At 51.1% G+C, this 26,526-nt stretch overlaps 11 protein-coding genes across 11 annotated transcripts; 6 read left to right on the top strand and 5 right to left on the bottom strand.

The window, feature by feature from the left end:
* Window positions 1-420: 420 nt before the first annotated feature.
* Window positions 421-2,060, bottom strand: MRS44_010816 (uncharacterized protein; the record flags this gene model as incomplete). The annotated part of the gene is made up of 2 exons (XM_065620257.1): window positions 421-1,670; window positions 1,751-2,060. The coding sequence occupies 2 exons, from the start codon at window positions 2,058-2,060 to the stop codon at window positions 421-423; spliced, it is 1,560 nt and encodes a 519-aa protein (XP_065476446.1).
* Window positions 2,061-2,502: 442 nt separating this feature from the next.
* MRS44_010815 (uncharacterized protein) lies at window positions 2,503-4,311 on the top strand (the record flags this gene model as incomplete). The annotated part of the gene is made up of 4 exons (XM_046278816.2): window positions 2,503-2,641; window positions 2,693-3,787; window positions 3,847-4,195; window positions 4,248-4,311. 4 exons carry the CDS (start codon window positions 2,503-2,505, stop codon window positions 4,309-4,311), a joined length of 1,647 nt encoding a protein of 548 aa, XP_046128149.2.
* A 477-nt stretch (window positions 4,312-4,788) lies between these two features.
* MRS44_010814 (uncharacterized protein) lies at window positions 4,789-5,902 on the bottom strand (the record flags this gene model as incomplete). The annotated part of the gene is made up of 2 exons (XM_046272241.2): window positions 4,789-5,304; window positions 5,369-5,902. The coding sequence occupies 2 exons, from the start codon at window positions 5,900-5,902 to the stop codon at window positions 4,789-4,791; spliced, it is 1,050 nt and encodes a 349-aa protein (XP_046128150.1).
* A 353-nt stretch (window positions 5,903-6,255) lies between these two features.
* On the top strand, window positions 6,256-7,040 carry MRS44_010813 (uncharacterized protein; the record flags this gene model as incomplete). Its single annotated transcript, XM_046284486.2, has 2 exons — window positions 6,256-6,530; window positions 6,581-7,040. 2 exons carry the CDS (start codon window positions 6,256-6,258, stop codon window positions 7,038-7,040), a joined length of 735 nt encoding a protein of 244 aa, XP_046128151.1.
* Window positions 7,041-7,295: 255 nt separating this feature from the next.
* Window positions 7,296-9,152, bottom strand: MRS44_010812 (uncharacterized protein; the record flags this gene model as incomplete). Its single annotated transcript, XM_046282312.1, has 4 exons — window positions 7,296-7,723; window positions 7,776-8,650; window positions 8,708-8,866; window positions 8,923-9,152. The coding sequence occupies 4 exons, from the start codon at window positions 9,150-9,152 to the stop codon at window positions 7,296-7,298; spliced, it is 1,692 nt and encodes a 563-aa protein (XP_046128152.1).
* A 1,153-nt stretch (window positions 9,153-10,305) lies between these two features.
* On the bottom strand, window positions 10,306-11,994 carry MRS44_010811 (uncharacterized protein; the record flags this gene model as incomplete). Its single annotated transcript, XM_046278817.2, has 3 exons — window positions 10,306-11,233; window positions 11,317-11,549; window positions 11,605-11,994. 3 exons carry the CDS (start codon window positions 11,992-11,994, stop codon window positions 10,306-10,308), a joined length of 1,551 nt encoding a protein of 516 aa, XP_046128153.2.
* Window positions 11,995-12,779: 785 nt separating this feature from the next.
* On the top strand, window positions 12,780-14,423 carry MRS44_010810 (uncharacterized protein; the record flags this gene model as incomplete). The annotated part of the gene is made up of 1 exon (XM_046281497.1): window positions 12,780-14,423. One exon carries the CDS (start codon window positions 12,780-12,782, stop codon window positions 14,421-14,423), a length of 1,644 nt encoding a protein of 547 aa, XP_046128154.1.
* A 4,522-nt stretch (window positions 14,424-18,945) lies between these two features.
* MRS44_010809 (uncharacterized protein) lies at window positions 18,946-19,317 on the bottom strand (the record flags this gene model as incomplete). Its single annotated transcript, XM_046281498.1, has 1 exon — window positions 18,946-19,317. The coding sequence occupies one exon, from the start codon at window positions 19,315-19,317 to the stop codon at window positions 18,946-18,948; it is 372 nt and encodes a 123-aa protein (XP_046128155.1).
* A 1,148-nt stretch (window positions 19,318-20,465) lies between these two features.
* Window positions 20,466-20,970, top strand: MRS44_010808 (uncharacterized protein; the record flags this gene model as incomplete). The annotated part of the gene is made up of 2 exons (XM_065620256.1): window positions 20,466-20,469; window positions 20,528-20,970. 2 exons carry the CDS (start codon window positions 20,466-20,468, stop codon window positions 20,968-20,970), a joined length of 447 nt encoding a protein of 148 aa, XP_065476445.1.
* A 2,475-nt stretch (window positions 20,971-23,445) lies between these two features.
* MRS44_010807 (uncharacterized protein) lies at window positions 23,446-24,569 on the top strand (the record flags this gene model as incomplete). The annotated part of the gene is made up of 2 exons (XM_065620255.1): window positions 23,446-23,598; window positions 24,222-24,569. The coding sequence occupies 2 exons, from the start codon at window positions 23,446-23,448 to the stop codon at window positions 24,567-24,569; spliced, it is 501 nt and encodes a 166-aa protein (XP_065476444.1).
* A 692-nt stretch (window positions 24,570-25,261) lies between these two features.
* MRS44_010806 (uncharacterized protein) lies at window positions 25,262-25,985 on the top strand (the record flags this gene model as incomplete). Its single annotated transcript, XM_065620254.1, has 2 exons — window positions 25,262-25,373; window positions 25,618-25,985. The coding sequence occupies 2 exons, from the start codon at window positions 25,262-25,264 to the stop codon at window positions 25,983-25,985; spliced, it is 480 nt and encodes a 159-aa protein (XP_065476443.1).
* Window positions 25,986-26,526: the final 541 nt, after the last annotated feature.

Genomic DNA, 26,526 nt, shown 5'->3' with positions numbered 1-26,526 from the left:
TTAGGGCACCATCTGCCTTATTGGGATCAATTGCATACGGCATGGGAGGATTGGATCTGCTTGTGCAGGGTAAGACCTAACATCCGGTCTAAGGCACCTCCGAATTGAAGAACGAGAAGCAGTAGAAATTTGTGCAACACTTATCGTAACTGAGTCTTAGCTGAGCCCTTCCCGTTTTGTGAAAAGATGTTTCGAAAGGGTTTTGATTTTTGGCACGGGGAATCCGGATTCTCCGGTGAGAGATTCCCTAAAACAGGAAAGCGAGAGCACTTGCGAGAGCAGACGGCGTCCACATTGGAACAACCGTAGGGGTTCATTTAGCAAGTTATTATATCTACTTAGAGTACCTGACACTTCTATTCATGCAGATGAGCCATTAATGCAGTGGAAAAAGACCGCTATGTAGCGTCTTGTACGAAACTATAGCATCGAGGGCCTTTTTGAGGTTGGCCCATGAATGGAACCTGTCAGAACCACGTTTTGCAAAGCCCTCGGCCCCTTCTTGCCTTCCATAAGAACATTGATCGGCTCTCTATCTCCTTGGCTCCTCCACCTCCATGCCTGGATAGCTGGATGATCAGTTTTCACCTCCTCTATAATGTCCACCACCCTGTCCCCGATATTCGGTAGGAACTTGAAGGCATGGCCGCTACCTCCTGTGACAACCATGAGGCCTGGCTGATTCGGTACACGGTCAATGACGAAGTGGTTATCAAAGGTATCAGTATACCAACATGCCCTTGTGAAAGCAACATCACCAACTTCCTCGAGGACTTCTGGGATATGCTCCGAGACAAAGGAGGCGATGGTATCCATGGCTTGTTTCGGAATCTGAGTGAGCTTTTGCCCGTCAGTCCACCTCGTTACGGGGACGCTGCGCTCCTTTCCATCTGGCTGGATTTGGGGGTTGGTGTACTTAGTGCCACGGTATCCGATCTTGAAGTGACCCTCGGAGTCAAGTGCGAACCCATAAAGACCACCCTTGGCACCATCTCTCATCTTGTACATCCAGATCGGGAAGTTTCTGGATGAGAGTCGCTCAAACAGTGGAGATGTCTTTGGAATCTTGAAAACGGCCACAGAACCTGCTGTGGCTTCACACAGTCCATCAAGTTCGGGGACAAGGACCGGCGTATAGGCGCCACAAGCCATGATGGTGAGCTTTGCATCATGGAGCTGGTTGTCTTTGGTTCGAACACCGACAACTCTGCCACCCTTCCGGATAAGAGATTCGAAGGTCCCCGATTGAGCACCAAAGATGAACTTGACTCCAAGGCGCCTTGCCTTGTGAAGAGCAAGACGACAAGCCTTGTCGGCTGCAACATGGCCGCCACTCGTATCAAGAATGCCTACCATGGCTTTCCCACGAGCCTTGGGCCTGAATTGGTCAGTGTCGAAACCCAATTGCCTGGCGGCCTCGATATCGTGGGGGTCATTGGTGATGAGCGGTGTTGCAAGCCCCAGCTTCTTTGCACCTTCGATCGTAGCCTGTTCAAATGGTGGCAGGACGTCTCCCTCGTTGAAGGAAATAGCTCCGTTGTTGAAAAAGACTTTGTCGGATGGGCTCATGCCAGGCGGCACCTCCCCGTTGGCCAAATCAAGATTCCATTGGTTCCACAACTTGATGGCCTCAATCGAGAGTTCTTGGTACTCAGTCTGAGTTCCATAAGCTGATCGAATAATTTTGTTCAAATCTTTTTCTCGTTACTCAAAATGTTTGATCAATAACGCATTGAGGCCAGGAACTCACCTGCTGACGCAGCGTCACAACCCTTTGCATACGAGTAGAGCCCTCGATCATAATCTTGCTTGTCGAGAACCGTTACCTGGTCGTAGCCACGCCTGGCAAGGTGTAGGGAGGTACTCAGACCGAAGATTCCTGCGCCAACAATGACGATTGGATCGTCTTTTCTCAAAGGTGACATGGTCGGTCTCTGGGCGGATCGTGTTGGTGATTTTGCTAGGCAAATGATGTGGTATCGGATTTTATCAGCCCAGAACTCGACGAGGTTGAGCTCACATGTTGCCACTCCGGAAGTTTGCGAGTCAGCGAGAATCATTTTATCGGCTGCAAGATGATGATAAGGATGATAACAATGATAAGCAGACGCTAGAGAGCGCTAACACCTAATCGAGTCTAACCGAAGCGGGGGGCCCAGCAACTCGGGTTCCCCCGATATCAAGTGCTCTCGTGATGATTCCACCCATACGCTAGTTCGGGAGAATCCAGGATTCGCGGTGCCGGTTCGCGAGGATATCCTGTGGGGAAGAGATAAGCATCTGGGGTAACGAATGCAGCTCATGCTTGGCACGACTAGCTTGTGGCTCCTCCGAGGTCGAGTAGGCGAAGCGAGGCTTTGTGGGTGGTGATATATTCCTGCACTGAACCCGCCGAAGAAACTTCTGACAGCGGACAAGATCATCACTTCCTAATTTGTCTTGACAACTGAACTAGCCTCCATATTCTCCCACAGACGGAAACCTCTCCTCGCCGACTCCATCATGGACTTCAGCAAAGTCTTCACTGACTCATCGCTGGCGAAACATGTCAAGAGCATTCGCAACTCGCCACGCGAAGTCATCTTCAACCGACGTCTTCTCCTTTCGTCGGCACTCTATGCCATGTCAGGCCTGTGCATCAGTAAGTCTCCTCTATTGCCCTTGGCATTCTACAGCACCTAACTATCCAAAGCTTGGGACCAGGGTTCCAGTTCTGTCGTTCCCTCTCTCCCGGGATTCTCGCAGACGTTTGGCATCACCTCTGCCACCAACCCGAAAGAGGTGGCCAACTTCATCTCCTTTGTCTATCTCACCGCCGGCGTTGGTTCAGGCCTGTCATTCTTCATCAACGACCGCATCGGGCGGCTCTGGTCCTTGCGATTGTACTTTGTCATCTGGATCATCGGCCAACTGGTTGCCACTTTCTCTTATGGCAACATGGGCGCTCTTTACACCGCTCGATTCATCTCTGGTCTTGGTATCGGTCCTCTGACTGTTACCGGCCCCATGTCCATCGTCGAGATTGCACCTACCGAGATTCGTGGCCTTCTGACTGTGTGGTTCAGCGTCGTCATGCTGCTCAGCTTGACCGTGAGCACCTTGACAGTGTATGCTTGCTTCCTGCATGTCGCACCTTCACACTTGCAGTACCAGATAGTTTGGTTCGTGCCAACTATCATCTGCGCCATCGTCATCGCTGCGAGCTTCTTTGCTTACGAGTCTCCGCGTTGGTTGATGCTAGTCGGCCGCAAAGAAGATGCTATCAAGACTCTTGTCGCACTTCGCGGACTGCCAGCAGAGCACCCTCGAGTTTCTGGAGAAATCGCCGACATTGAGGAGCAGATCCAAGACGAAAAGGCCAAATATGGCGGCAGCGGCGGCCTCAAGGATGTTCTGAAAGAGACTTTCATGGTTCCCGCCAATCTTCGTCGCGTCCAGCAGGCTCTTATCTCGTACGCTCTCGCGCAGCTCTCTGGCGCAAATTCGGTCACAAGCTATCTCGTGCCGATTCTGTCGCTTATGGGGATCAGCGGTGCCAACGGGCATGGCCTCTTCTTGTCGAGCATGTATTCTCTCTCCAAGTTCTTCTACACCCTCATCGCCTCATTTTTCTTCATCGATGCCTTGGGTCGCCGCAAATCGCTCTTCATCGGTATCATCATTCAACTAATCTCGGACGTCTACCTTGGTGCTTACATCAAGAGTCACCAGTCGGGTTCTGTTGCGCCTGGGTCATCTGAAGCTGCGATTGCAGCCATCTTTATCCATGGATTTGGATATGCAGTTGGTATGATTCAAAGGCATCGCAGTCTCATTTTGTTAAGTAACTGACAAGCTTAATCCTAGGCCTCCTCGTTCTCCCCTACGTTTTTGGCGCTGAGCTGTGGCCCAACAGCATTCGGTCCTTTGGCTCGGCTCTATCTCAAGCCTTCCACTGGCTTTTCTACTTCGGACTCAACCGCGCAACCCCATCCATACTTAGCAGCATGAACAATTGGGGGGCCTTCATATTCTTCGCTGGGTGGTGCTTCGTGTCCCTCATTTATGTCTTTTTGGCTGTTCCAGAGACCGCAGGTCTCCCCCTGGAGCATATTGATGCCCTGTTCGAATGCCCCTGGTGGCAGATTCGCAGCAAGGCCAAGACCATGAGGGTCGACTCCATCTCCGGTCGCAGAATCGATGAGGACATTGAAGAGTGAGTTGTCCCGGATCTTAATAGAGTTGTGTCTGACCTTGTGCTTCCCCAGTACCGAGCGCGACGATGGACAAGACCAGAAATTGACTTCCAAGGGTCGACAGATGGAGGTCTAAGTTTACAGCTTCGTGTTGAGTCTATAGATCAGTAGGACAGAAAACGAAGATTCAACCTTCATTGTAATTTTTCTTTCAATTTCGTGACTGGACCGTCCATTCAAAACCTGAATTTCACACATGTAGAGAAGCCAAGCAAGACCTGAACTGAAACGTCATGAAGGCCTCGTTTAGCAATCAATACGTGGATAGAAACACAGTTATCGGTGTTGACTACGATATTGATTCGAGTCACACAAATAAATTAATAGTGTGCTCTCTTTGCGGTAGTTCTATGGGGTTGTTGATCAATGACCTGTCCAGATGAGGCCATCAGCCACAACACCAAAGGGCATAACCATCGTATATCACGGTATCAAAACCCAACACCGAAGATGTTTAATCTCGATATTCTGGTCTTATATGGCTGAATCGGATAAAGCTCCAAGGTAGAAAATACAAGTGTTATTCGTGTATTCATTGACCTTTTCTATCTAATTAGATCTTTGAACTACCCTTCAGCTGGTCGAGGTTGACTGGGCTGTTGGCCTTCCCAGTCTCAAAGTAGGCTCTGATGTTCTCAAAACATTCCCGTTCGGCCTTTTGGAAGGCGACATCAGTCAAACCACCAAGATGCGGCTGTACAATAACATTGTCTTGCTCAAAGAACCAAGGGTCAACATTAGGCTCGTTAACAAGCACGTCCAAACCAGCCCTCGCAACCTTTCCAGTCTTGAGGGCAACCTTGAGAGCGGCCTCGTCCACGACGGCCCCACGAGCAGTATTGACGAGGAACGCCCCATCCTTCATCGCCGCAAACTCGTTTGTGCTAATGAGATTGGTTGTCTTGTCATTCAATGGGCAGTTGAGTGAGACGACGTCGGACTGTGAGAGTAGCTCGTGCAGTGAATCGCAGTATGTAGCGTTGTATTCTTTCTCGACGTCCTTGGGAAGCTGTCGGCGGTTGTAGTATCGAATCTTCATGTTGAAAACGGCTGCCTTTTTGGCCAGGTACTGTCATTCAGACCTGGTCAACTTTACCGTTCCAGCTAATCAGGGGTAATTCAGGGGAACTAACCTTTCCGATTGAACCCATACCGACGATGCCCAGTGTCAAGTTGGTGGGATCTCTGGCTGGGATGAGAACACCGGCCTCTCCTCTCCATTTCCCTGATTTGGCAATCCGCTCAGCATTGGAGGTATTTCGCAGCACAGCCAGAGTCAAAAACATGGCCATGTCAGCGGTAGCCTCAGCAACTGCGTCCACAGAGTTGCAGAAGATGACATTGCTCTTGCTCATCCACTCAACATCAAACTCATTATATCCTGCCGATGCCGAAGTAATAATTCGGCAGTCCGGGACAAGGGCCTCAAGCAAGTCCTTGTCGAAAGGCTCGTAAGGCGGTGTTCCCATTCGGATGATGAAGGCGTCGATGGGACCGCCTTTGCTGATGAGTTCTGGCAGCTTCTGTTGCGTCTCGGCTCGGTTTGTGGCGTCGAGGACCTCAAAGTCGAAGTCTTTGCCGAAGGACTCCAAATACTCGGCGCCGGCATATTTGGGGGCCCCAAGGCACACGACACGGGGTTTTTGAGAAAGGCGACTGGGGGACATGGTGATGGCTGTGAGCACACGTGGGCGGTGCTACGGTGGGATGCGATGATGAAGATAAGGGCAACAATAGTTTTGAAGACGGAACGCGACCGGCCTTGTATACGTCCGACGCCCTTGCAAGCTTTCCATCATGATGCAGGGTAGCGCTCATGATTCCGGTTGCATGTCCGATCTTGGCCGCCGGCTCGGAAGGTTGCGGACCCCACTTTGATCGTCATGGAGAATCTCGGCTTCCCCCGAGAGTGGTCAGCCGTGGCGCACCGGCCCATATTACGTGATTGTTGAGGATAAAGCTACAAGGGCCCAAGCAGACGCCGATTCAGGAGATTAGCAAGGGTCACTTCTCTCCAACAATGACCGACAACGCTGTGGCACCACCACCTCTGGGCTTCCTTGCCGTGGAAGTTGACATCTTCAGACCACCAGGAGACCCCTACAATGATATGACCTGGCCTTTTCCACTTATTCGTGAAAAGGTCACCGGGACCAGTGAATCTCAAATTGTTACAAGCACTGCATACGATGATGCCTTCATTGAGCGATTCGTGGCTGCCGGCCAGCGACTAGCTGAGAGAGGGGCTGTGGGAATAATCACCAGTTGTGGGTTTCTTGCGATGGCTCAGAAAAGGTAGCTACTTCGATTCGATTCCAATCCCAGGGCACTAAAGACCATGACAGGTTGGCAGCTCGTTTGCCGATTCCAATCGCGACATCATCACTCATACAAGTGCCAAGTCTCCTTGCCCTTATCCCTGCAGACAAGGCCATTGGAGTCTTGACATACGACAGTAGAAGGCTTGGAGATGCGCATCTACTTGCACTCGGCATCAAGCCAGAGGGCGTGCGGATATGGGGAACCCCTGATGATGGTCATCTGAGAGGCATTTGCGCTAGAGGCGAAGCATATGACGCTGAAAGGCTGCAGAGAGAGCTAGTGGATCAAGCCAAAGCAATGACGTCTCGATACCCTGAGATTGTGGCCGTTGTCTTGGAGTGCACAAACATGCCTCCATATGCGGACACGATTCAGCGTGCAATAGACTTGCCAGTCTACGATGTATATACAATGGGGACTTGGTTCTACTCGGGCCTTGTCCGACAGAATCCAAGCAGCTGGAAATCTGAGAGGAGAGAATGACAAGCAAACCTACTGTAATTCTAGCGGGTCAAGATAGAGTAAGCTATTGGCACGATCTTGCTTCGAGCCGTAGATGGCGGGTAGTCCGGGCACAGCAGAAGCCTCATGCTAGTTGGGTGATAGTTCTATTATTGGAGATGAACGGCTGCATGGCGACACGCATGTCAAACTAACAAGAATACATAGGAGATAAAGCATTACTAGGAGGCCTCTTACGGCAGGGCTGATAACCCTCTTCCTTCCGGACTCGAGGGCTCACCATCCAAACTGCTCGCAATGAAGAGACACGTGAGGACCCCCAGGAACCATCCGTGATGTCGCCACGCTCCTGACTTCCTTCAACAGCCCCGCCGGCCCGCATGCCATGACCAGGACTCGCTGACCGGAGGCCATCCCCTCCACGGACTGGGCAACGAAATCATTCACATTGGGCCGTTGATAGTGAACCGAAGCACCGTGGGTGTCGCTTGGCAGATCCCCAGTTATGCTCGATAGTTCAATAGCCGACTCATCGCCCAGAGAATCTTCCAAAACCAGGGCCCCTTCTGAGCCATCTGCTGTTCCCAGACCTGATCGGTTGGACAGTTTCTCAACCTCCCTCTCTCCAGTGATGTGGATCGAAGTCTTGAACCCTGGGGAGTGACCAACGTCGCGCAAATGAGCTGAAAACCACTCAAGGAGGGCTAAAGGCAGTCAGTCATAATTACACAAGAAAAACCGAGATTAAAGACTGACCTGAGTTCCTCATGGACCACACCAAGGTAGCGTCTGTCTTATCGGAGCCTTCAGAGGCCCGTAAGAGTCGAAGAGCGCTGCCGAATGCGAAGCTACCGCCGCTGCCACCTGCAAATATGACCACCCTATCGTATCGCGCAAGGTCTGGTATTTGTCCATAGGGCCCCTCGGCTGACGCTCTTAGGATGGCACCGGGGTTCTTCAAAGCATACTGATGCAGGTCGCGAGTGAAGCCATCCTGGGAGGCAACAACAAACTCGAGCGGCTCAGTCCTCGCGATGGTAAAAGGGTGCGTCTCAAAGCGGCGAATCCCCGGAATCCACAAGAATGCATGTTCGCCTGGATTGGCGCCGAGGAGCTTCTTGTTTAGGATGACCCTCGTGCCGCCATTGGGAAGCGGCTGCAGCGTGGCGGTATTGTTGATGCCGTGGTAGACCAACCGGGATACACGCACGAGACGATCGAGGAACCACATTCCCGCCGCGAGGCCCATCGCAATGATGACCCTCTCCGCTGCGGTAGGATGATGGAGAGAGATGAAAACCAGCGAAACCACAAAGAAGACGACGTGCAGGACGTAGAAGAGCTCGTAGCGGCGACGCTGCAAAGTTAGGGCAACCATAACGACTGTCAAAAGACTGAAGCCCGCTACGATGCCAAAAATCTCCTCGCGAACGCGCAGTCGGGCTGAATTTTGCTGATCCAGAAAGAAGGAGGAGTATGAAGCGGCGTGCACGACGACGAGGAGAAACGTGGTCAACCCTGAGATGCGGTGGAGGATATTTAGTCGTTCGTAGGACACCCCGGTTAGGTAGCCAAGCGGGGTGTTTTTGAGACTGAAAAATACGGTCAGGACGGTATTTGCGACAGCCAGCCTGTCAATATTGTTAGTGAGAGCTCCTCTTGGAGACATATATGGAGAAAACACATACCAGCCCGTTCGGGCAGCGACAACGACGCGCAGTGACAAGAAGCTGGTATCGGTGTAAATAAAAATGAAGCCGACGTTGAGTCCGAGGTAAACTAGTAAAAGAGTGCCGTGGCCAAGAGACGGCACACCAGGGACCTTTACTGAGACGAGTCTTCGAAGACTGAATAGCGAGTGTCAGAACCAGTGGACTGGTTTTTGAGTTTGGTTATTTCTTACCTAGCAAATGGCCCAAGCTTTAAAGGCCGCCGCAGGAGACTGAAAAAATGGAAGATGATAAAGAGTCCCATAAGGCCTGCTAGAACACCGGCGTAAAGCCTCATGGCGTCATGGTTGCGTTCGGCTTGCGCTGCGAATATCGCCATCAGCTGTGCCTGGTCTGGCGGAGGCGGAGGCGGAGCGCTCTGCGTCGGAGCAGCTGTAGATGCATCACTGACAAGACTCGACATTGTATGATGACTTTGTCAAGCCTGATTTTGTTCTTTAAAGAGCGGTGGGAAGTGGAATGAGTTGGCTTGTTATACAGTAGGCCAGTCTATGCCTTGTGGTATTTTTCGTACGGTCAACGAGTGGATGAGGTGGTCGGCCGAGAAATGACACCAAGTCTGCTTCACGAATATATAGGCCAAATCTCAGATTCCAAGCTTTTCATCACAGGCCATGTCAATACCCTAGCTCGTAGATAATCTTGCAGAGCCACGCGTTGTCGGAATGCTCGAGTTTCCTGCTCGAGTTTCCGAGGAAATGGCATCATCAGCGGCATAGCCTTGATCTTGGCTCAACCTTGGACAAGCCTGGCTGTGCTGATACCGGCACTGGGAAAGGGGCAGGGTTTATGGTGAGATGCGCCTCGAGATAGCGACTGATCGCCAAAGAGACGCAAGCATTTCCCATAATGATGGAGCGCGGGCCTTGTATTAAGGTTTAGCGGGTCCTCCCTTAAGGTTTAGCTCCAGGGCTTGGCTCATCTTGGTAATCTTAGTAATTGGGAGACGCGCAATTGGGAGAGGGATCCAAAGCCTCATAAAGTGCGTAACGGGTCAAGGGGCTGGGACAGTTATTTGTCAGCTGAGCATATGTGCATCTGGACATTGACTTCGGAACCATACCTGATTGGCCACGGAGACAGGGAGCATCTATGAAGCGCTTTGAGATCTCGGCACGTGGTGGGATGGGCATCTAAACGGAACAAAGTACTACGTTATTGGGGTTTGATGGCATACGTAATGCATTAACAGCTGTATTTTTTGCTGTCGTGGCCGACATTGGAGATAAGGATAGTAAAGCAAGAGTATCCAGGTAGTCTAGAACGTGTCACGGCAGTTCTGCGCGCAGACTGCTCCTCTTGATGAATGATGTCTTCGCCAATAAAGAAGATGTCTGTCATGTGGATCCAAAAAATAATGCTAATAAGATTAGAAACGAGCCGAGGATGAACAAATGAATGGTTCATTGCGCACGAGTGATGCTACAAATCACCTGCTACTTTGAGCCCGAAGTCATATCGCGGTAGCGACCGAGTCGGCATCTACACACCCGGCAGACCCCCTTATCAATCTCATGTCCGTGCCATAACCCATGTTCCCCATACACGAGTAGCTTTCAAGACAAATGCCAAAGTTTCGCAGAACGGCGACGACAGTTCTTACCCTTCCAAATGAGGAGCACCCCTGACCAGAACCCAAAGAGGCACAGCGCCCCCATAGTGATGAACGTGTCCCTCAAGCCGCTGTGGTTGATCCACGGCTCCGTAGCAAAGATCATGCCGCAGGCGATGATGTTGCGCACCGTGATCATGGCCGTAGATGCCTCCCCAGCCCTGTGAGAATAACACTCAGTCACATAGCCCAGGGAGACCTCTCCGGCAATTGGTACCCCCGCGCCGATAAGCCCCATCCCCACCACCGGCACCATCCAGTGCAAGCCCACCGAGGCTCCCACCCCGTATAGCACCAGCCCGGCGGCCATAATCGGCCCCGCCACTAGTGCAGCGTAGATGCGGGACTCAGGCTCCATGATACCGCCGTTCCGGCGAGCCTGCCAGATCATGAAGCGGTCCGTCCCTGCCCCGCCTACGTAGAAGAGGATCATGCTGCCGACGAGCGGGGAGAGGCTTGTGAGGCCGACGGCGGTGAAGCTGAAATTATAGCCGTATAGGGGGCTCTGGAAGACCGTGTTGGAGGTGAAGGCCATGATGGAGAGCCAAGCGATGCCGAAGCCATAGAGGCACGCGCACCAGAGGATGATGGGCTCGATGAGGAGCTGGATGGGCTGGATTATCGTGGCGCCAAGGGACTGGGGTAGCTTGAGATCCGAGACCAGCTTCAGCCTCTGGGCGTAAGTCTTTGGCTCGTGGAGAGGAGGGCCAAAGTCGCCGGATGTGCCATCGTCTCGGTTATAACCTGTTTCCTCCAGGAAGAAGTAGGCGAGGATGGTGACGACTGCCATGGTGATGGCAAAGGTCCAGTATACCCAGCGCCAGCCGACGCCGTCGACGATGAATCCAGTTGCTAGAGGGCCAATGAAGGATCTGTACCGAACAAGTTAGCCAGGGATGATCAATCAGTAACCAGGTATCCTGAAAAATGGGAGGGACAACCCGTAAACACTTACCCTAGCGTTGCCGCGAGGACATACATGGACAATCCAAAGCCTCGCCGATGCACAAAGAACTGGTCATTGACAGTCACTGCGGGAAGCTGCTCAAAAGGAGCGGCAACAAACCCCATCAGGATACGAGAGCCCACAAAGACGTCGCTTCTCTGTGCAGTGGCTGCAATGACCTGGGCGACGCCTGTCAAGAGACAAGATAGTATGTAGACCGGCCGACGACCATATCGAAGGGCCTGACATGTTAGAGAGCCCTTTCTTCCTGGCTCTGGGATGCCTAGAGTAACTCACCATAGGATTCCAGATAATGTTGCCCATTCCGATAAACAGAATGGAGACCGCCGTGCCAACGTTCAGGTACTCAGCCGTTGTGCCGAACTCGGCAATCAGGGCTCCATAGGTGACAGCTGTGGACAAAGCCACCACGGCGACCATGAAAGAGTAGACGTTCACCACCAGGAAGGAGAGGGTCTTGCGGGTGATGCTCCAGTTGAGGGGGTCGTCGGGGTCGCTAGAGGGCTCCGGAGACAGAACAATGTGGGTTGACCCATCGTCTCTGCCCGGGTTGAGCAGAAGTCTGGTCCCAGGTACCATGTCGATTGTTTCTGAGAAGGTTCCCATCTCGACGTCTGGAGACGATGAGTTCTCAGTTTTCTTAGTTGACTCTGAGGTAGAAGTCATGTTGAAGAGCGGTTTGGCTGTGTACCTAGGTTGATGAATGATGGATCAGAAGCGCGATAAGTGACGCACAAAGTAAATGAGGAGCTATGTTTCCATCCTTTCCCAAAGACCGTTCGAGCTTAAGACAACAGGCTTTTATTCACATTATGGTTTCCAAGGTTTCTCGGTGTAGCAGAGGCTAGTGTGCTGGATGAATAATTGATTCAACCCCGCGAGTTGGCACAGGTTGCAGTGGCACGCCGCCAGGGTGTCTAGACGCGTAATATTCGCAAATTGCTTCCGATATTCCGAGATAACACTCTTTCATGTGCAAAATCCCAGACTTTGAGATACATCTAGGCAATTGTAACACTTAGTTCGGGTCCCTACCCCAGAGATCCGGGGCAACCTTCGGATGGGTCCCGAAAACCCTGTCATCTCATTGGTCTCTCGGATCACCCTGTAACTGCCCTATCTTGCGGGGGAGATTGCACCGTTCCTGTCTTGGCCATTATGGTTTACGCCAGTGCCACAACTAGCATAGCCCGTGGAGGGTGCTTATGCGTCTCCTGTATGGGAATTTGTCAGCTCGGAAACAACCAAGATGCATTCCAGAAACTGTAGATATCAACGGCCAGGAGAGCTATCTAAAATAGCTGATGCTGCTTCAAGAAGCTAGGTATAAGATGAAGCGTGACATCGTCTTCCAAATTGCAATCAACAGCATCCCTACTCCCAGACTTGAGTGGGCCTTACTTGGAGATTAAAATAGCCAATCGTCTTTTTTCACCACTATAATTGCATTCATGTCTACCCCAGACTGGCAGGACATAGTGGCACGCAAGCGAGAGCAGCGTGCCTCGCTCATCCCTCAACAATGGCTGATCAAGAAAGCCTCGGGGCACAATCCTCTCAAATCCCTGCTGGACAGTGGCCTTCTAACCCCCAAGGAGCTGGAACTCACCGACGCCAACAAGCACGACGCTGTCGAAACCCTCAGCCTCGTCGCTTCTGGGAGCATAACCGCCGAGAAGCTCGTCACCTCCTTCTGCAAGCGGGCCGCCGCAGCCGACAGCTTGACCAACTTCATCACCGAGGTCAACTTTGAACAGGCCATCCGCCGTGCCAAAGAGCTCGACAAACATCTGTTGGAGACCGGCCGCGTCGTCGGGCCCCTACACGGTCTGCCCATTACGGTCAAGGACCACATGGACCTCGAGGGGCACGATTCGTCTGCCGGCATCGCAGCGTATTGCTTCGATCCTGCAAAGTCAAATTCGCGCCTCGTTCAGATCATGGTCGAGGCCGGCGCCGTTGTGGTAGCAAAGACCAACGTGCCGCAGACTTGTCTCGCAGCCGACTCGATCAACGTCGTGTTTGGCAGGACCCTCAACGCCCACAACAGCAGCTTCGGAGCCGGTGGCTCTTCCGGAGGCGAGGGCTCTGCTCTTGCTATGGGAGCATCCCTCTTCGGGCTGGGCTCTGATGGCGCCGGGTCAGCTAGAATGCCGGCTATGGCCAACGGCGTGGTTGGTTACCGACCCAGCGGATATCGTCTCCCCGCCGACGGCAGGTCCATCCTTGACCCAGGCATGATTGGAATCACAGAGCTCGGCCCTGTGGCGACGTTCGGCTTGATGGGTCACTCGGTTAGAGATATCCGGCTCGCGTCCAAGGTTGTCAGCAATGCCAAGCCGTGGGAGCACGACCCCTTCTTGTACCCATCGCCCTGGCTGAGCATAACAGCTCCAACGAGACCTCGCATCGGAGTCTGGGCCCCTGACACCCCCAATAACTATTGCCACCTCTTCCCTCCTGTGTTGCGAGGCTATCTGGCAGCCCAGGAGCGTCTACGCCAAGCTGGATATGAGCTCGTCGAGTTCACTCCACCAGACATGAGCGAGGTTTGGGATCTCTGCAAAGCTTTTATTCACGTCCAAGGTATTACTGCCCTGACCAGGGAGATTGCCAAGGAGCCCATCATGAAGATTGTGGAAAAGACCGGCACTCTAGGGTCTCACTGGGCCAGCAAGAGAATCACTCTCGAGGACGTCCACTTTCTCAACCAGAAGCTCGCGCTGCTCAACATTCAGATGAAAGCAGCGTGGAACGCAAGCGGCAGGCCCCTCGACGCCCTGCTCTGGGTCACGGCCCCGAACCCGGCTCTGCCTATCGACGAGTGGACGGACACGACGTTCACGGCTGTGTTCAACGCGGTAGACTGGCCGGCCATCTCGCTGCCACTGGGTATGAAGTGCGACCAAGACGTTGATGCCCCTTATGTGGACTTCAAGCCATTCAGTGCCGAGGATGCGCGACTGCAGGCTCTGTATGAGCCTAGGAGGTTTCATGGGCTGCCTTTGTCAGTGCAGCTAGCAGGGCAAAGATTTGAGGATGAGAAGCTTCTTGCTATTGCAGAGTTTATTACCAGTGTTATTAGACATGAGTAATTATGTCATAATAGTTTCTCCTATATTTTACTTGTGCTACTTTCCTAGAGGCAACCTTTAAAACCAACTTGAAGGTAATTCCAAGCCCTGCGTCCGTTGTAGAGACACACATTACGGCAAGAAAATCCTCCAACCCGAGTATAGCAACCACTATCAACGTGGACCACTCCTTCTTTCTTCAAGGGCAAGCTGCGTCAAGGAAAAAGTCAGTCCGCTCACTGCAAACAACAATGTTATGAAGGCTCTTGAACCGGATAACACCTGCACCCGGCCATTGAGTTGCTGGAACACTGGGTTGAGCAAATCCGCCAGTGAAATCGGAACCTGGACCGTCTTATAAGTGACTGTTGCCTCACGCGATGCTCTAGTGAACGGCTAGAGCCTGTGTGTGGTGCATAAGCATGTTGACCCGCAAGGAGTTTCCTATGTTAAATAAGTGTTGTTTGATGGAAGTTATAAGAGGATTATTATCCTCTATGAAAGACAGTAAAGAATTGAAACACCATTCCCTGACGCACAAGACGACTGTAACACACTCAAGTGAGCATGAGAGGCCTAAGCACTCTACCTCAACCCGATGCCCATCCCCTTAACCTATATACCACACCATAACTGTCCATCGCTATTGTGAATTCTCTCATCTAGTAGTCCATTTAGTAACCTTTTATTATGTATTCTGAATAAAGGAAATAACACACCTAGAACAACGGATGAGGGTATATAGTTTCCCTGTATAGTACGACAACTGATACTGAGCCGTTTACTCGGCCAATCCATTTTTTGGTCCCGGCATGATTCGGAGTAAAATCCACTATTGAAAGTCAGCCGGTGGGAAAGAGTAGTAGGTAGGAGTTTACATACAATTTTTGCCAGGTTATCCAACCATCGGCATTACCAAGACAATGGTTAAGGTTCAGAGAGGAGAAGTAGTACACGCCATTAGTATCGGAACATGAGCAAATAAGCATCGTTCCGGTACCAAGGCTGCACCCCCTGCAGCTTGCTGCGAAACTGCGCTTTTGAATGGAACTATTACCATGACCGCCGACTCCAGCTGTTTCAAGAGCCAACTCCGAGCCAGTTTCGCCGGTCGGAGCAGCCACCGAGGCGGCAGCTAGAACAGCACTGACAAGAAGGATGGGCCGAACCATGGTTGCAAGATGGCGGTTCTAGGTGAAATAGAAAGACAAGGTACGAAAGTGGCCAAAAAGTGTAGGCAGGGTAGGTGGTAGTAGTAAGTAATGGCTGTCCTTGGGTTTGTGGGTAAGGGGTTGGGCGATCCCTTATATAGTTTGGCAATGGCGGGCTGTAGGTGGAAGGATAACAGTAATAATTCAATAGAGGCCCATTTAAAGAATCAATTGGCTCGGCTATACGAAAATCACGATAGTATAGTATCATTGTGAGACCCGGTATGTTGGTGGTATGCCGCCGCAACATCAGACATTTTTGGGACCTGTCGCCTGTTGAGAGTGCATGATCGTCATACCTCCCAAAGTCCGAAGAAAGGAACATTCAGCGCCCTAGCTTCGGATTGATGCGAAAAGGGAACCGGCAGCCAAGCAGCGTTGTGGTCTTCAGGCGTCTGGATGCTGGTGGGGGTTAGCCCGAGAAACCTCTTACTCACAAAGCGGTGGACCATTGTGGGATGGGTACATGTGGGCTTCTACAGTAGGTGCAGCTTGTAGGACCAATCAGAATGCTCAGCAGGAGGATGTGCAGCTACACCATATCAGTCATAGGGTTTCATTGTGTTGGAAGCAGAACGGACAAGACAAAGCAGTGGGGGAAAGGGGAATAAAGGTCGTATGGCACAACTCGACTTTGATATGTGCGGGCAATTGGTCAGATCACGCCGCATGGATAGCTTACCCTAACCATCCACCAGGCCAGTTCAAAGAAGTCATGTCAAAGAAAATATCGCAAGTTACTCATCGACTTCCTCTCGTCCGCATTGCCCCCCCTGCTCGTGGAGTCTATCCACTTTCGTGCCTCATCGACACGACCCCCGATCGGGCTCTCTACCATCTGATTGCATGTAGCCCCGTTTCCTTCCCCGTTTAAGCAAGACATGTGAGATAGTCAAAGTGGGAAAAATCATGCGCTTTGACGTTGGACGGAACGGCCCGTGGCATCATGACTGCAGGCACGGAGCAACTCAGCCCTATCTCGCCTAACGCCCATGGAAACCCGTCTGTCCAGCCTGTAGAACCGGAAGAGAATCAGGCACCGCGGGTGATTTGCACTTTCGAGGGGGGACAGAGCAAGACACTTCAAGCTTCTTCTAGCAAAGCCTTATTAAAAGGCTGCTGAGTGTTGAGGGTGGGCGGGTATATTCTTCGAACTGTCGGTCTAGGCTGACAGCTTCTCGTCCCCTCAATGGGGATGGTGTAAGACTTCTTGAGGTACTTGTCATCTGACGAGGGCCGTGCACTTCTCTCTATCTGATCCTTTGACACTGCCACCGCGCCGTCAAAGGCCAACAGCGGCCGAGGAGGGCACTATACCCTCGTTACGAAAAAGCGCGTGCCAGAGGAGCCAGTGGAGATCAAATTGAATGCTACTCTGGCTAGTCTCCACCTCCACTATGTAGCATCACCAGACGACAAAAGGACACACCATATTTGGTTAGATCGAATAGCTTTACGAGCGGGACGTGATACTGGATGAGGTGCATGGGCTGAGCCTTTTTCTTTCGCTCAATTCTATGACATATCTAGTTTTTAACAACGGCCGGGCAAAAGGCTTAGGTCGTGTGTGCGCCTGTATGTGCCCAAGACAAAATAGTCTCGGCAGTTGAGTCGCAGGGATTGATACATATCGCTCATGAGCTTCTTGGCCTCTTTTGAGTATATTCTGCGCACAAATACTACATCTCTCTATTTCATGTTGATCTATCATTAGGTAGGTAACCCGCAATGTTGCTTCAATATCACCCAAAAGCAGCCATTTCCATTCCACTAATGTGATACTTGCTTTACCCAAACGCGATACATAAGCCGGCGACAGCCTGCCACTTCACGCTTGGTTGTTGTGTATGACCACTTTACTGCGTATGTGACAGGACCATAGAAGTTGCTATTCGACCTTATGCCATTTCATTGCCAGAGACCGACATGGCAGGGAATTTTGATCCCTCGGTCTGTTTCGTTTTCGTAGCGGCTTCAACAGCACTCGCCTCGGCGAGTCGCCCCTCCACACTCTTTCGTGTTGTGAGCGCCCAAATACAACTATCAAAGAGGAGGTGCACCTGTTCCAGAGGTAATCCTTTCATCTCTGGGATTACACAGTAGATGAAGATAGCCGACAGGAAGATGCAGGCGCCAAGAAGGTAAAGCATGCCGAACTTGATGTTGCGGATCATGTATGGGGCTGGGTAGATGACAGCGGACTGGACGATCCACTGAACGGCTACCACGGCCCTCGTGGTTGAACTTAGAATTCTGGTGGAAGATTTCCACAGCAAAGATCCAGGGTTATGAACACAGCGTCAACGGGTGCGTTGAGGGATTGTTACGGTACCCACCATTGCCTGCCAGGAAAAGGCGCAGGCTGCGGCATATCCATAGACAAACAAGCACCATGGCAAAATAAGCCTCCGCGTCGCCATCGGCAAGATTGTCAAAAGAGCCGCTAAGTAATGAATAGAATGACGCTTATAGCGAGGCCAGCAGCGCCCATCGCGGTGAACAAGATGGGCGCAGCAAATGGAGAAGGCAATATCTGAAACTGGTTAAAGCCAAAGACTTTAGCATGCCAAGACACCGCGCCGGAACCTCTTTAATGTTGGTGGCGGACCCGGGGGGCCTCCTGGGTTCATAGAAGGAGGGCCACCCCCTGCCTATACGTGCCTCTGGGGAACTAGATTGGCCACCTGGAGAAACTCATGCCCTTTTATCATCTTAGATCCCTCTTATGTGTCTGGTACCTGATTCAGAGTGACAAGGTGGACCACGTCATGCCTGCCTGGCTCAGACGCTCGTTCCGACTAGCCACTGAGCGTTTGATAACTGCCGCTTAGTCATCATGCGCGTATTGCTGGTTGTTCCACTTGAGGCTATCACGACCTTCCTTTTCAGGCGGCAACATGGCCTTCCTAGTTAGAGCTAGTTATCCGAGGCTTCTTTAACCATCTTTGTAGGCACACGTGAGCACCCCCGAGGCTGTGTGCAGGGCCCAATCTGACAATACCATTCACGTTATCCGCTGATCTGATGAAAGTGGGTAGTTCAAACTAGAAAATTCCGCTTCCGGTTGGATGTTGTAGCAAAATGTGTCTTGTGTGCAAATTGTGTGCAAATAGCGTAATGTGGCAGTACGTAAGCCCCAGCTACATTTTCAGATAGATCGATCAAATCCCCTCTTTGGCCTATATACATTTGCTTGACCCTTCGATTTGAGGGTAGGTCCATCACGGGGCGTAGAAATGAAGATGAACAGGAAAAACAAAGGAACAGGACAACCTAAAGTTTGGCGCCAGTCCACCTCCCCATGACATCTAGCCTCCACTGTGACAGCATACTCAAAGAACCGGAGAGAACGAAGTCGGGTCCAACACGGTTGAAACAATGCTCTCAAAGTTGCTGAAGTTGAACCCAACCATGTCGTTGGTGAAAGCTTCACTGACCCTGTACGCTGCGTCGACGTCGGCAGGGTCGTCGCCGATCGCGTATTGAACCAGGGCCACGACTTGCTTATCGTTGCCTTCAGGCGTCCAAACGGCTCTAGTGGTAACGTTGAACTCTTTCAATGACTCGATATGTTTTTTCCAAATCTGAACATATTGGTTGGTTGCATCGACGGTGCTCAAGGTGTAGCTTCGCAGCTCTGTCGGGGGCTGCTGGCGTGCCAGAGCAGCCGGGAGACAAGAAAGAAAGGCAAAGGAGATCTTCATGACTTGGTATAGTCGAGTAGAAAGTTGCTGATGTCGGTTTCAGATGATAAGAAATGGGTATCTTCATATGCATGGTCCGAAGATGTCCTTATATACTACAGATGTTGAGATGAATAACCAGATCTAGACCTGATAACTAAGCGGAGGTTAAGCCTTGTTCGGGGTGAACGTTCGATTTTCGCTCTAGAGCCGACAAAGCGTAGCAGAAACTAATAAAGGTGAAATAAACGCTGCTCTATCGGCCCCATCGGCCCCATCGGCTCCATCGGGTTGCTACTTTAAGATACGCAATCAGTATTCCAAGGCCAGGGCCAGGGTCAGCATCTAGGTTCAGGTGGTGGCGGGCCTTGCTGCGAATTTGCCCCCAAGGGTACTCGAACAGAGCGTCAATATGGTCCAGGGACAAACTTGCGGTCTCGGGGGCGGCTAAGACGTAAACAAGGGATACGAAGCGCCATCCTGCAAAAGGATGAAGGTTCCATGCAATCGTTGATAGCATACCTAGTCGATCCGGTATTGGCACTCGTGAAATCACCCCGTTGTGAGAGGCCATGATCGAACCGAGGTATATATAGCATGGAGAGAGGTGGCCTGAGGGCGATTGGTCGGGTAACTACCGGACCCCGTGGATTATCATGCAATGCAACTGGAGCCATGTGTTTTGACTACCGGGCCGTTAGTAAAGGTGAAGAATTGTCACTCTGACTTCCTGAGGGTGATAGTTGGGGAGCACGAACCAGCACCCTGGGCCCTTCATCACGCAATGCAACCAGGACTAAAGTTTAAATCTTTCGGCCGGCGGACCGTCACCAAGAGCGAAGAACTGTTATTCCCAGTTCCTGACATACAGGGCTTCAACCCGGATGCCTCGGCCCATACATACAATGCCGGCGCTCCATGTAACCTTGTTTCGATGCCCGTCATGTTGCAAAGCACATGACCCGTCGACATCCGGCATTTGAACGTGGTGACGTAACACAATATCCCAGATCTCCCTCAGTTAGGTTATTATAATTGAGCTTCAAGGCCAGTTTTCCGCATTTCCGGGTCTTCCTCTGCCATCACTACAAGAATTGCCCTATGGTTTCCATAGACTTACCCTCAGAACCAACTTCTCAACCCTGCTCTCAGACCAACATTTGCTTATCATGGGTTAGTCAACGCGTTTGAGCCAAGGTCTACCTCGCTAATGACTCTTAAGCTATCTCAGACAAAGCCAGATTGATCATCTCCCAGTGGACTGACGGATGGTCGGCGCCCGATCAGTCAGATTGGGTCAAGTTGCACACCCGTGACGTGGTGTATACCGACCATGCTTTCCAAATCAGTCGAACTGGCCATGGAGGGCTCAGAAGCCATACTAAAATCTGGAAAGGCTCTCTTCCAGATTTTGCCGTTAAGGAAGAACACATTTGGCTGGAAGAGCCGCTGCCTGACAACAAGAGCCGGCTCGTCTTCAAGACGGTGAACACAGGCATCTTTGTCAATAACCTTTCTGGAATCAAGGCAACTGGGCGACCTTTTTGGTTCCCAGCTGTGGTTGAACTGATTGTACGCAACGAAGATGGACTCATTGAGAAGATTGAGGAATGGTACACCTTCAAGTTCCACAGCGTGGCGTCGATTGATGAGTATGATCACAGGGATCAGTAGATCCTCACCGGCACCAGAGTTAAATACACGTCAAGATAGACTCTTCTCTTTCTTGAGTGCCCTAGATTTCCTTGAATGACAAATGCAGATTCCGTGTTCCAATTCCATGTCTACATAGCCTTCTCCAGTGAAACGTTCTTGGTTTCACGACTTCCCGATACGCAGTTCTTGCCTCCGACAAGTATTGGGAAGGGCTGGGATGAGAACAGATATTAGATGAGGGTAGGCTTTACCGGTCGAAGGCGGTGAGTCTCTCACTATTCCTGCCATCTCTCATGAAAACCCAAGTAGCCTTACTCGGTTCCCTCCCAGCTTCACAAGTTGGCAATGCAACCCATTTTGAATCTACAGGATTGCTCGTATCGCACCACCATTGTTATTATCTGCAATGGCAAGTCCAAAAGAGACCATCAGCCACAGCTGCAAAAGATACCGTCCAAAATTTTTGACGGCGTGGAAACCCAATACTGCAAAACACTATAAACTATTTGGCATTCCTTTACCTAAATCTGACGCTCAAGCATCAACGGCGTAAAGCACTAAACCCACCACCCACTTCTATGAGCCCTGATTGTTGCCGATATATTGGCAACTCCACCAGGCTTATCAGAGAGGCTTCAAGCGACCGTGACAACAACTGCTGCACTTCCTACGGGATTTGCCAAGTCAAGACAGTATACAGAGTCAAATCCGATATCATAGCACTCCACGCCCTTGTGTTGCACAACAGCGTGGGAGAAGACTGCCAATCAATCCAGATAATTGCGACAAGTAATGATTACCTTTCTCCGCTCGTTTCACACCCCCCAAGTTCAATGCTATAGCGGCTAAAGTAAGCACGAGGGACAGGTCAGGAGTTCTGATGCAGCAAGCCTCAAGCACCTTATCTATCCAATCGAGAGACTGGATTGCTCAGCCTGATTTTAAACCATGCGTATAAAATCAGAACAATGGGGGAGAAGTAGACCAAGTTGATCTTACATTTCACAACATCCTTTCCGTGATATTTTCCTAGCTGATTACCTGAAACTCTCGACCAACTGTCCCAGGCACTTTTCACCATGTCGACAACTTATCTTCCAACAGCCTCAACCCTCCCTTCTGCCATTGCAGGTCATACCTTGTGCCAGGTTGCCCCGCTCCTGCAACATCGACAAAATGGGTGTCGCCTTCAAGTCTCTCCAAGGGATAGCTGCTCTCCAAGAACGGTAACTGGTTACGGGCGAGCTCCTCCATAGAAATGGCGAAGTTAAGGACAGCTGGGTGGTCAAGCTATATTGATAGCCGAGGTAGCTGGTTAGGAGTGTGTTCTGTATACTTGTGATGTTGTTTAAGCATCACGATGTGGAAGGCGATCCACTCGTCCGGATCACTGTTGGGAGTCGTGATACTTAGAAGGGATCATGGTGGAAAAGCGTGATCCTTCTGTGAGTGGGTAGAAAGAGTGGGATGAGATATGGCACGTGCTAGGACGCTTGTCAGGCCGGATCTAATGGCTGTGAATGGCAGACTTGCGGTTTGATTAGATACCTGTGATACCTGAGCTAAGTCTACTGTGACCCACTAAATCCAGGGGGACAGAATACTCTGTGCACAAATCACAGGTCAATGCGACTCACCACCCCTTGAGGTGGCCTTCCAAGTCGTGAGTTGTAAAATAATGGATCAAAAACATCAACGTCTTATCACAATCTTCTCCCACATCTTTGAGCGGATTCTTTCCGCTATCTGTAGTGCTGGTGATGAATCAATGGCGAGGTGGCGGGAGACCAGACCCGGCCAAGAATACGCCAACGGACAGCCATTGCACCTTCATCAAGTACCTGATGGTCAGATCGGTCCGGAACCGGAAGAAACTCGGCGCCGCCTGCTCAGATATCACTGTCGCCCTCCTTAGGGCGCTTTGAAACGTAGTTGTCGTCTACAGACTAGTGAGTGATGAGCCAACCTCATTGTAGGGATAGCGGTATCAGAGCCGGTCAATGAGGAACTGTGCTAACTATCAGTTGATGTGGAAGGGCACAAGAGCACTAATGTATTGGCTACGTATGGGTACGGAGCATTCGGCTGCGGGATGCAACGAGCAAGCATCATGGCACCACACACTCCGACAGTCCAGTACGTACCACGTCGATGCACGGTCCACCGCAAATTCCATCTCGGATGAGTCGTGAGCTGATGGCGCATGCCACAACTGAAAAGTGGCAGTACAAGAGCCAACAAGACTCCGTGCGCTTTGACACCGGAATAGGCTTTAGTATGAGTTCGCGTATCAACACGACCTCGCCACTAGTGGAACTAAGAATGGAAATAAAGCATCACTAAGTATGGGATTAACTCGATTTCAATGTGATATGACTCGGGGGATGTTTTCCTGCTCAGGTTGTAGTATAAAGAGGGTTCTCTGCTTCTTGTGTCTCATCCCCAGGAAACAGAATTAACAACATTCGATATCGATAGTTACGGAAACAAGCCATGGATTCGTCAAATCCGACAGACGACAGATCTTCCACGGTCATTATTGTCGTTGTTATTTGCCAGGTTCTGTCAGCCTCTGTTGTCGCACTTCGGGTATGGACTCGTGGTGTGATAATCAAGGCTTGCGGTGTCGATGACTACCTGGCAATAGTGTCATTGGTGCGCAAATCCTAGGCTTAGAACTGTTGAGTGATATAGTTATATGAGATCCAGAGGATGCTAGATGTACCGATAACAGGGGGCTGCACATCCAATATAGTATCTAATTGAAACTAGGTTTAGTCAGAAGAGAGTGTTACGTTGGGTTGTTAGGCGATATCGAGACAGAACTCCTCGGGAGGCGGATACTGTTGGATTGGGCCCTGTACAATAGCTCTGAGGATGGTCACGTGCCTTTAATGTCGGCCGGTTGATCTCCGGCTAGTCGGGAAGACTAGGCCCAATTAGGAAGGCCACGTCGCGGCCCAAAAGGGAAGGAAGGAATTATCTCAAGATGATCAACGCAAGCAATACACACAGGTTCAAGGATAAGCCCGACTTATCAACATATATATCACTTAAGATTTGTCTTATAATACCGGGCCAATAGACGTCCTTAGATCTCGACCAGCGAACTAAGGATTCTTCCAGGTCCCGGCACTCGGAGCCTGAAAGGCGGAATGTCTGAGAATAAAGCCTCCAGGCTGGGCGCGAAATTAAGGCAATGCCGCCTTGAACGAGGCAGACACCACCCGTCCCCTCCTATCTAGCTCCTACCTCACTCTTCTCCTCAGCCCAGCATAGGTACAAAGCTCTATCCCCCTTCTCCCCCATTCCACTCGCTGCGCTCCCAGCTGCAGGATCCACGGGTCGTCGCCATCGTAGCAGAGGAGGCGCCCCGACCTGATGATACCACCTACTTTCAACCCCCACATCATGATGCTACCCTGGTCAGCCGCGTAGTGGTTGGAGTTGCGAGTTGGGTCCTCCCGGAAGGGTCCTCCCGCACCGGCCACTTCATTGTGCCTGGTGTCGGGGATCCGGAGCCAGCTCCCGACCACGACCTCTGCCAGCGCCGATTGGACCTCTTCACACGCACCAAAGAAGCCACCGAGAACAAGTCAGTCATCTTGCCTCGTTGATAGTGTATTATCTAAGGAAGTTGATTCACATCTCTGCAGGTATCTCAGTGTAAGGTGACTTGCGATAAGCTGGTTGTCCACCCAACCTACCAGCAACGAGGCCACGGAACCACCACGTTACGATGGGGATTGTTCCTCTGTAACCGGGATGCAGTCGATCAGGGCGTAATTCCTTCGCATGTGGGAGAACCTGTCTATTTATGGATGGGCTATAAAGTCGTCGGCGAGATGGAAGTACCGGATGACGGTTAAGTTAAAGGGTTCACGCAGAGAGTTGTTGTGTACAAGGCAACGCAGCGTAATTAGGGATTCCAATGTAAATCAAGGCTCCTTTTTAGTCGTTACCAGAATACCTCTACTTCATAGGTATTGATTTCAATCGATGCGTTATTTACAACTGTCTATTCGCCCAGGTTTCCCGCCGGGCTTCAACTATAACAAAGATCGCAAAATCAACACTTCATACCATCATATCCCAATACTGACACAGTGGGATCCCCTGCAAAGTAAGGGGAAATCAGAGTCGAAGAGAGATGGTTTACTGGCCGCATAGGTGAGTGCTAGCATCTCATGAAAGCGGATTAATCAGCCTGACCGTCACCCCGTGCCGAGCAAAAATACTCCGTAGCGTCGGCGAATTTAAGAGCCGTTAATTAGGCCCATTGTCCCTTGTCCGTTCTCATTGCTGAGAGATGGCGTTCAAAGTTCCCAATATCCTCCTTGCCAGTGAGGTCACGCCAAACCCTCCGGCTCTTGTGACACGCGGCCTTGAAGCTGGTCCTAGCGATCCCGGGTTCCTCATAAGTGACACAGGCTTTGGTTACAACACGTCGTGATAAGGTCGTTACTCCCTTATACTTGGGCCGTTACCCAACTGTCTACGACCTCGATCCCACCAAACAGCACGAGGCAATGGCAACCCAAATTACCCTTCACTCCTCACCTGTCTCGGACTGTTCTGGGCGCTTGCGAATCGCACTCAACCTGAAGGGCCATAGATACGAGACCTGTCTGGTCAGTTTGCGACAAAAACAAAACAATGATACAGAATACCTTGCTGTCAACCCCTCAAGAACGGTGCCCACACTCACGATACAACTATCACAAGGCTCAGATGAGCAAGGACCAGTAATGTGGACACAGTCTATCGCAGTCCTAGAATTTCTTGATGAAGCCTTTCTCAATACCCACCAGCTTCTTCTGCCTACCAGTCACCCCATCCATCGTGCCAGAGTCCGTAGCCTCGTCAATATCGTGGCCACCGACATACACCCTCTGACTACCCATCGAGTTGGAAGAGAAATTGTCGCAAAGATCCCATGTCCCGAGTCCAAGTTGGCCGAGGCCAACGGTAACAGCGATTGGGGAAAATACTGGATCGGAAGGAGGCTGGCGGCGTACGAAGAAGCCGTGTAGGAAACAGCCGGAAAATACAGCGTGGGGGATGAAATCACCTTGGCAGATGTTTGCCTAGTGCCTAATCTTTGGACAGCAGAGAGGTTGGGCGTTCTTATTTCGGAGTATACCACCGTATGCAAGATCTACGGTGCTCTGAGTTCGATTACCGAAATCAGGAGTGCTCGACAAGACCCATCATTGGAGTTGGAATGACGGATTCAGTGACAGTCAACAATTCAGAGCCCAAATCAACCAGTGAAGCCATTGTGAATCGTGGTGAAGCAACGTTAAATACACTAAATCTTTGAACTCTATACACGAAACCTGTAGTTCTTTGCAGCCCCGCACACATTTCTTCAGTGCCATCGAGCAGACCAAGTACGGAGTACGCCTATGGAGATTGATTCCATCCGCGGAAAGTTCTAGAGACTATGATTGGCGGACGGACCTGAGAGGGTGACTTTCCGGGCAGTTAATTGGAAGCAATTGGGAAATATCCGAAACTCCTCAAATCATGCGAACAAGTGCGACTAGTGGATTGTTTACCGACATTTCATCA

This window comes from Fusarium solani, assembly GCF_023522795.1.
Source record: "Fusarium solani strain SB1 chromosome Unknown bctg00000006, whole genome shotgun sequence".
Lineage (NCBI taxonomy): Eukaryota > Fungi > Ascomycota > Sordariomycetes > Hypocreales > Nectriaceae > Fusarium > Fusarium solani.
Note: the sequence above shows the minus strand (reverse complement) of the source record. Positions and strands in the feature narration are given on the sequence as shown.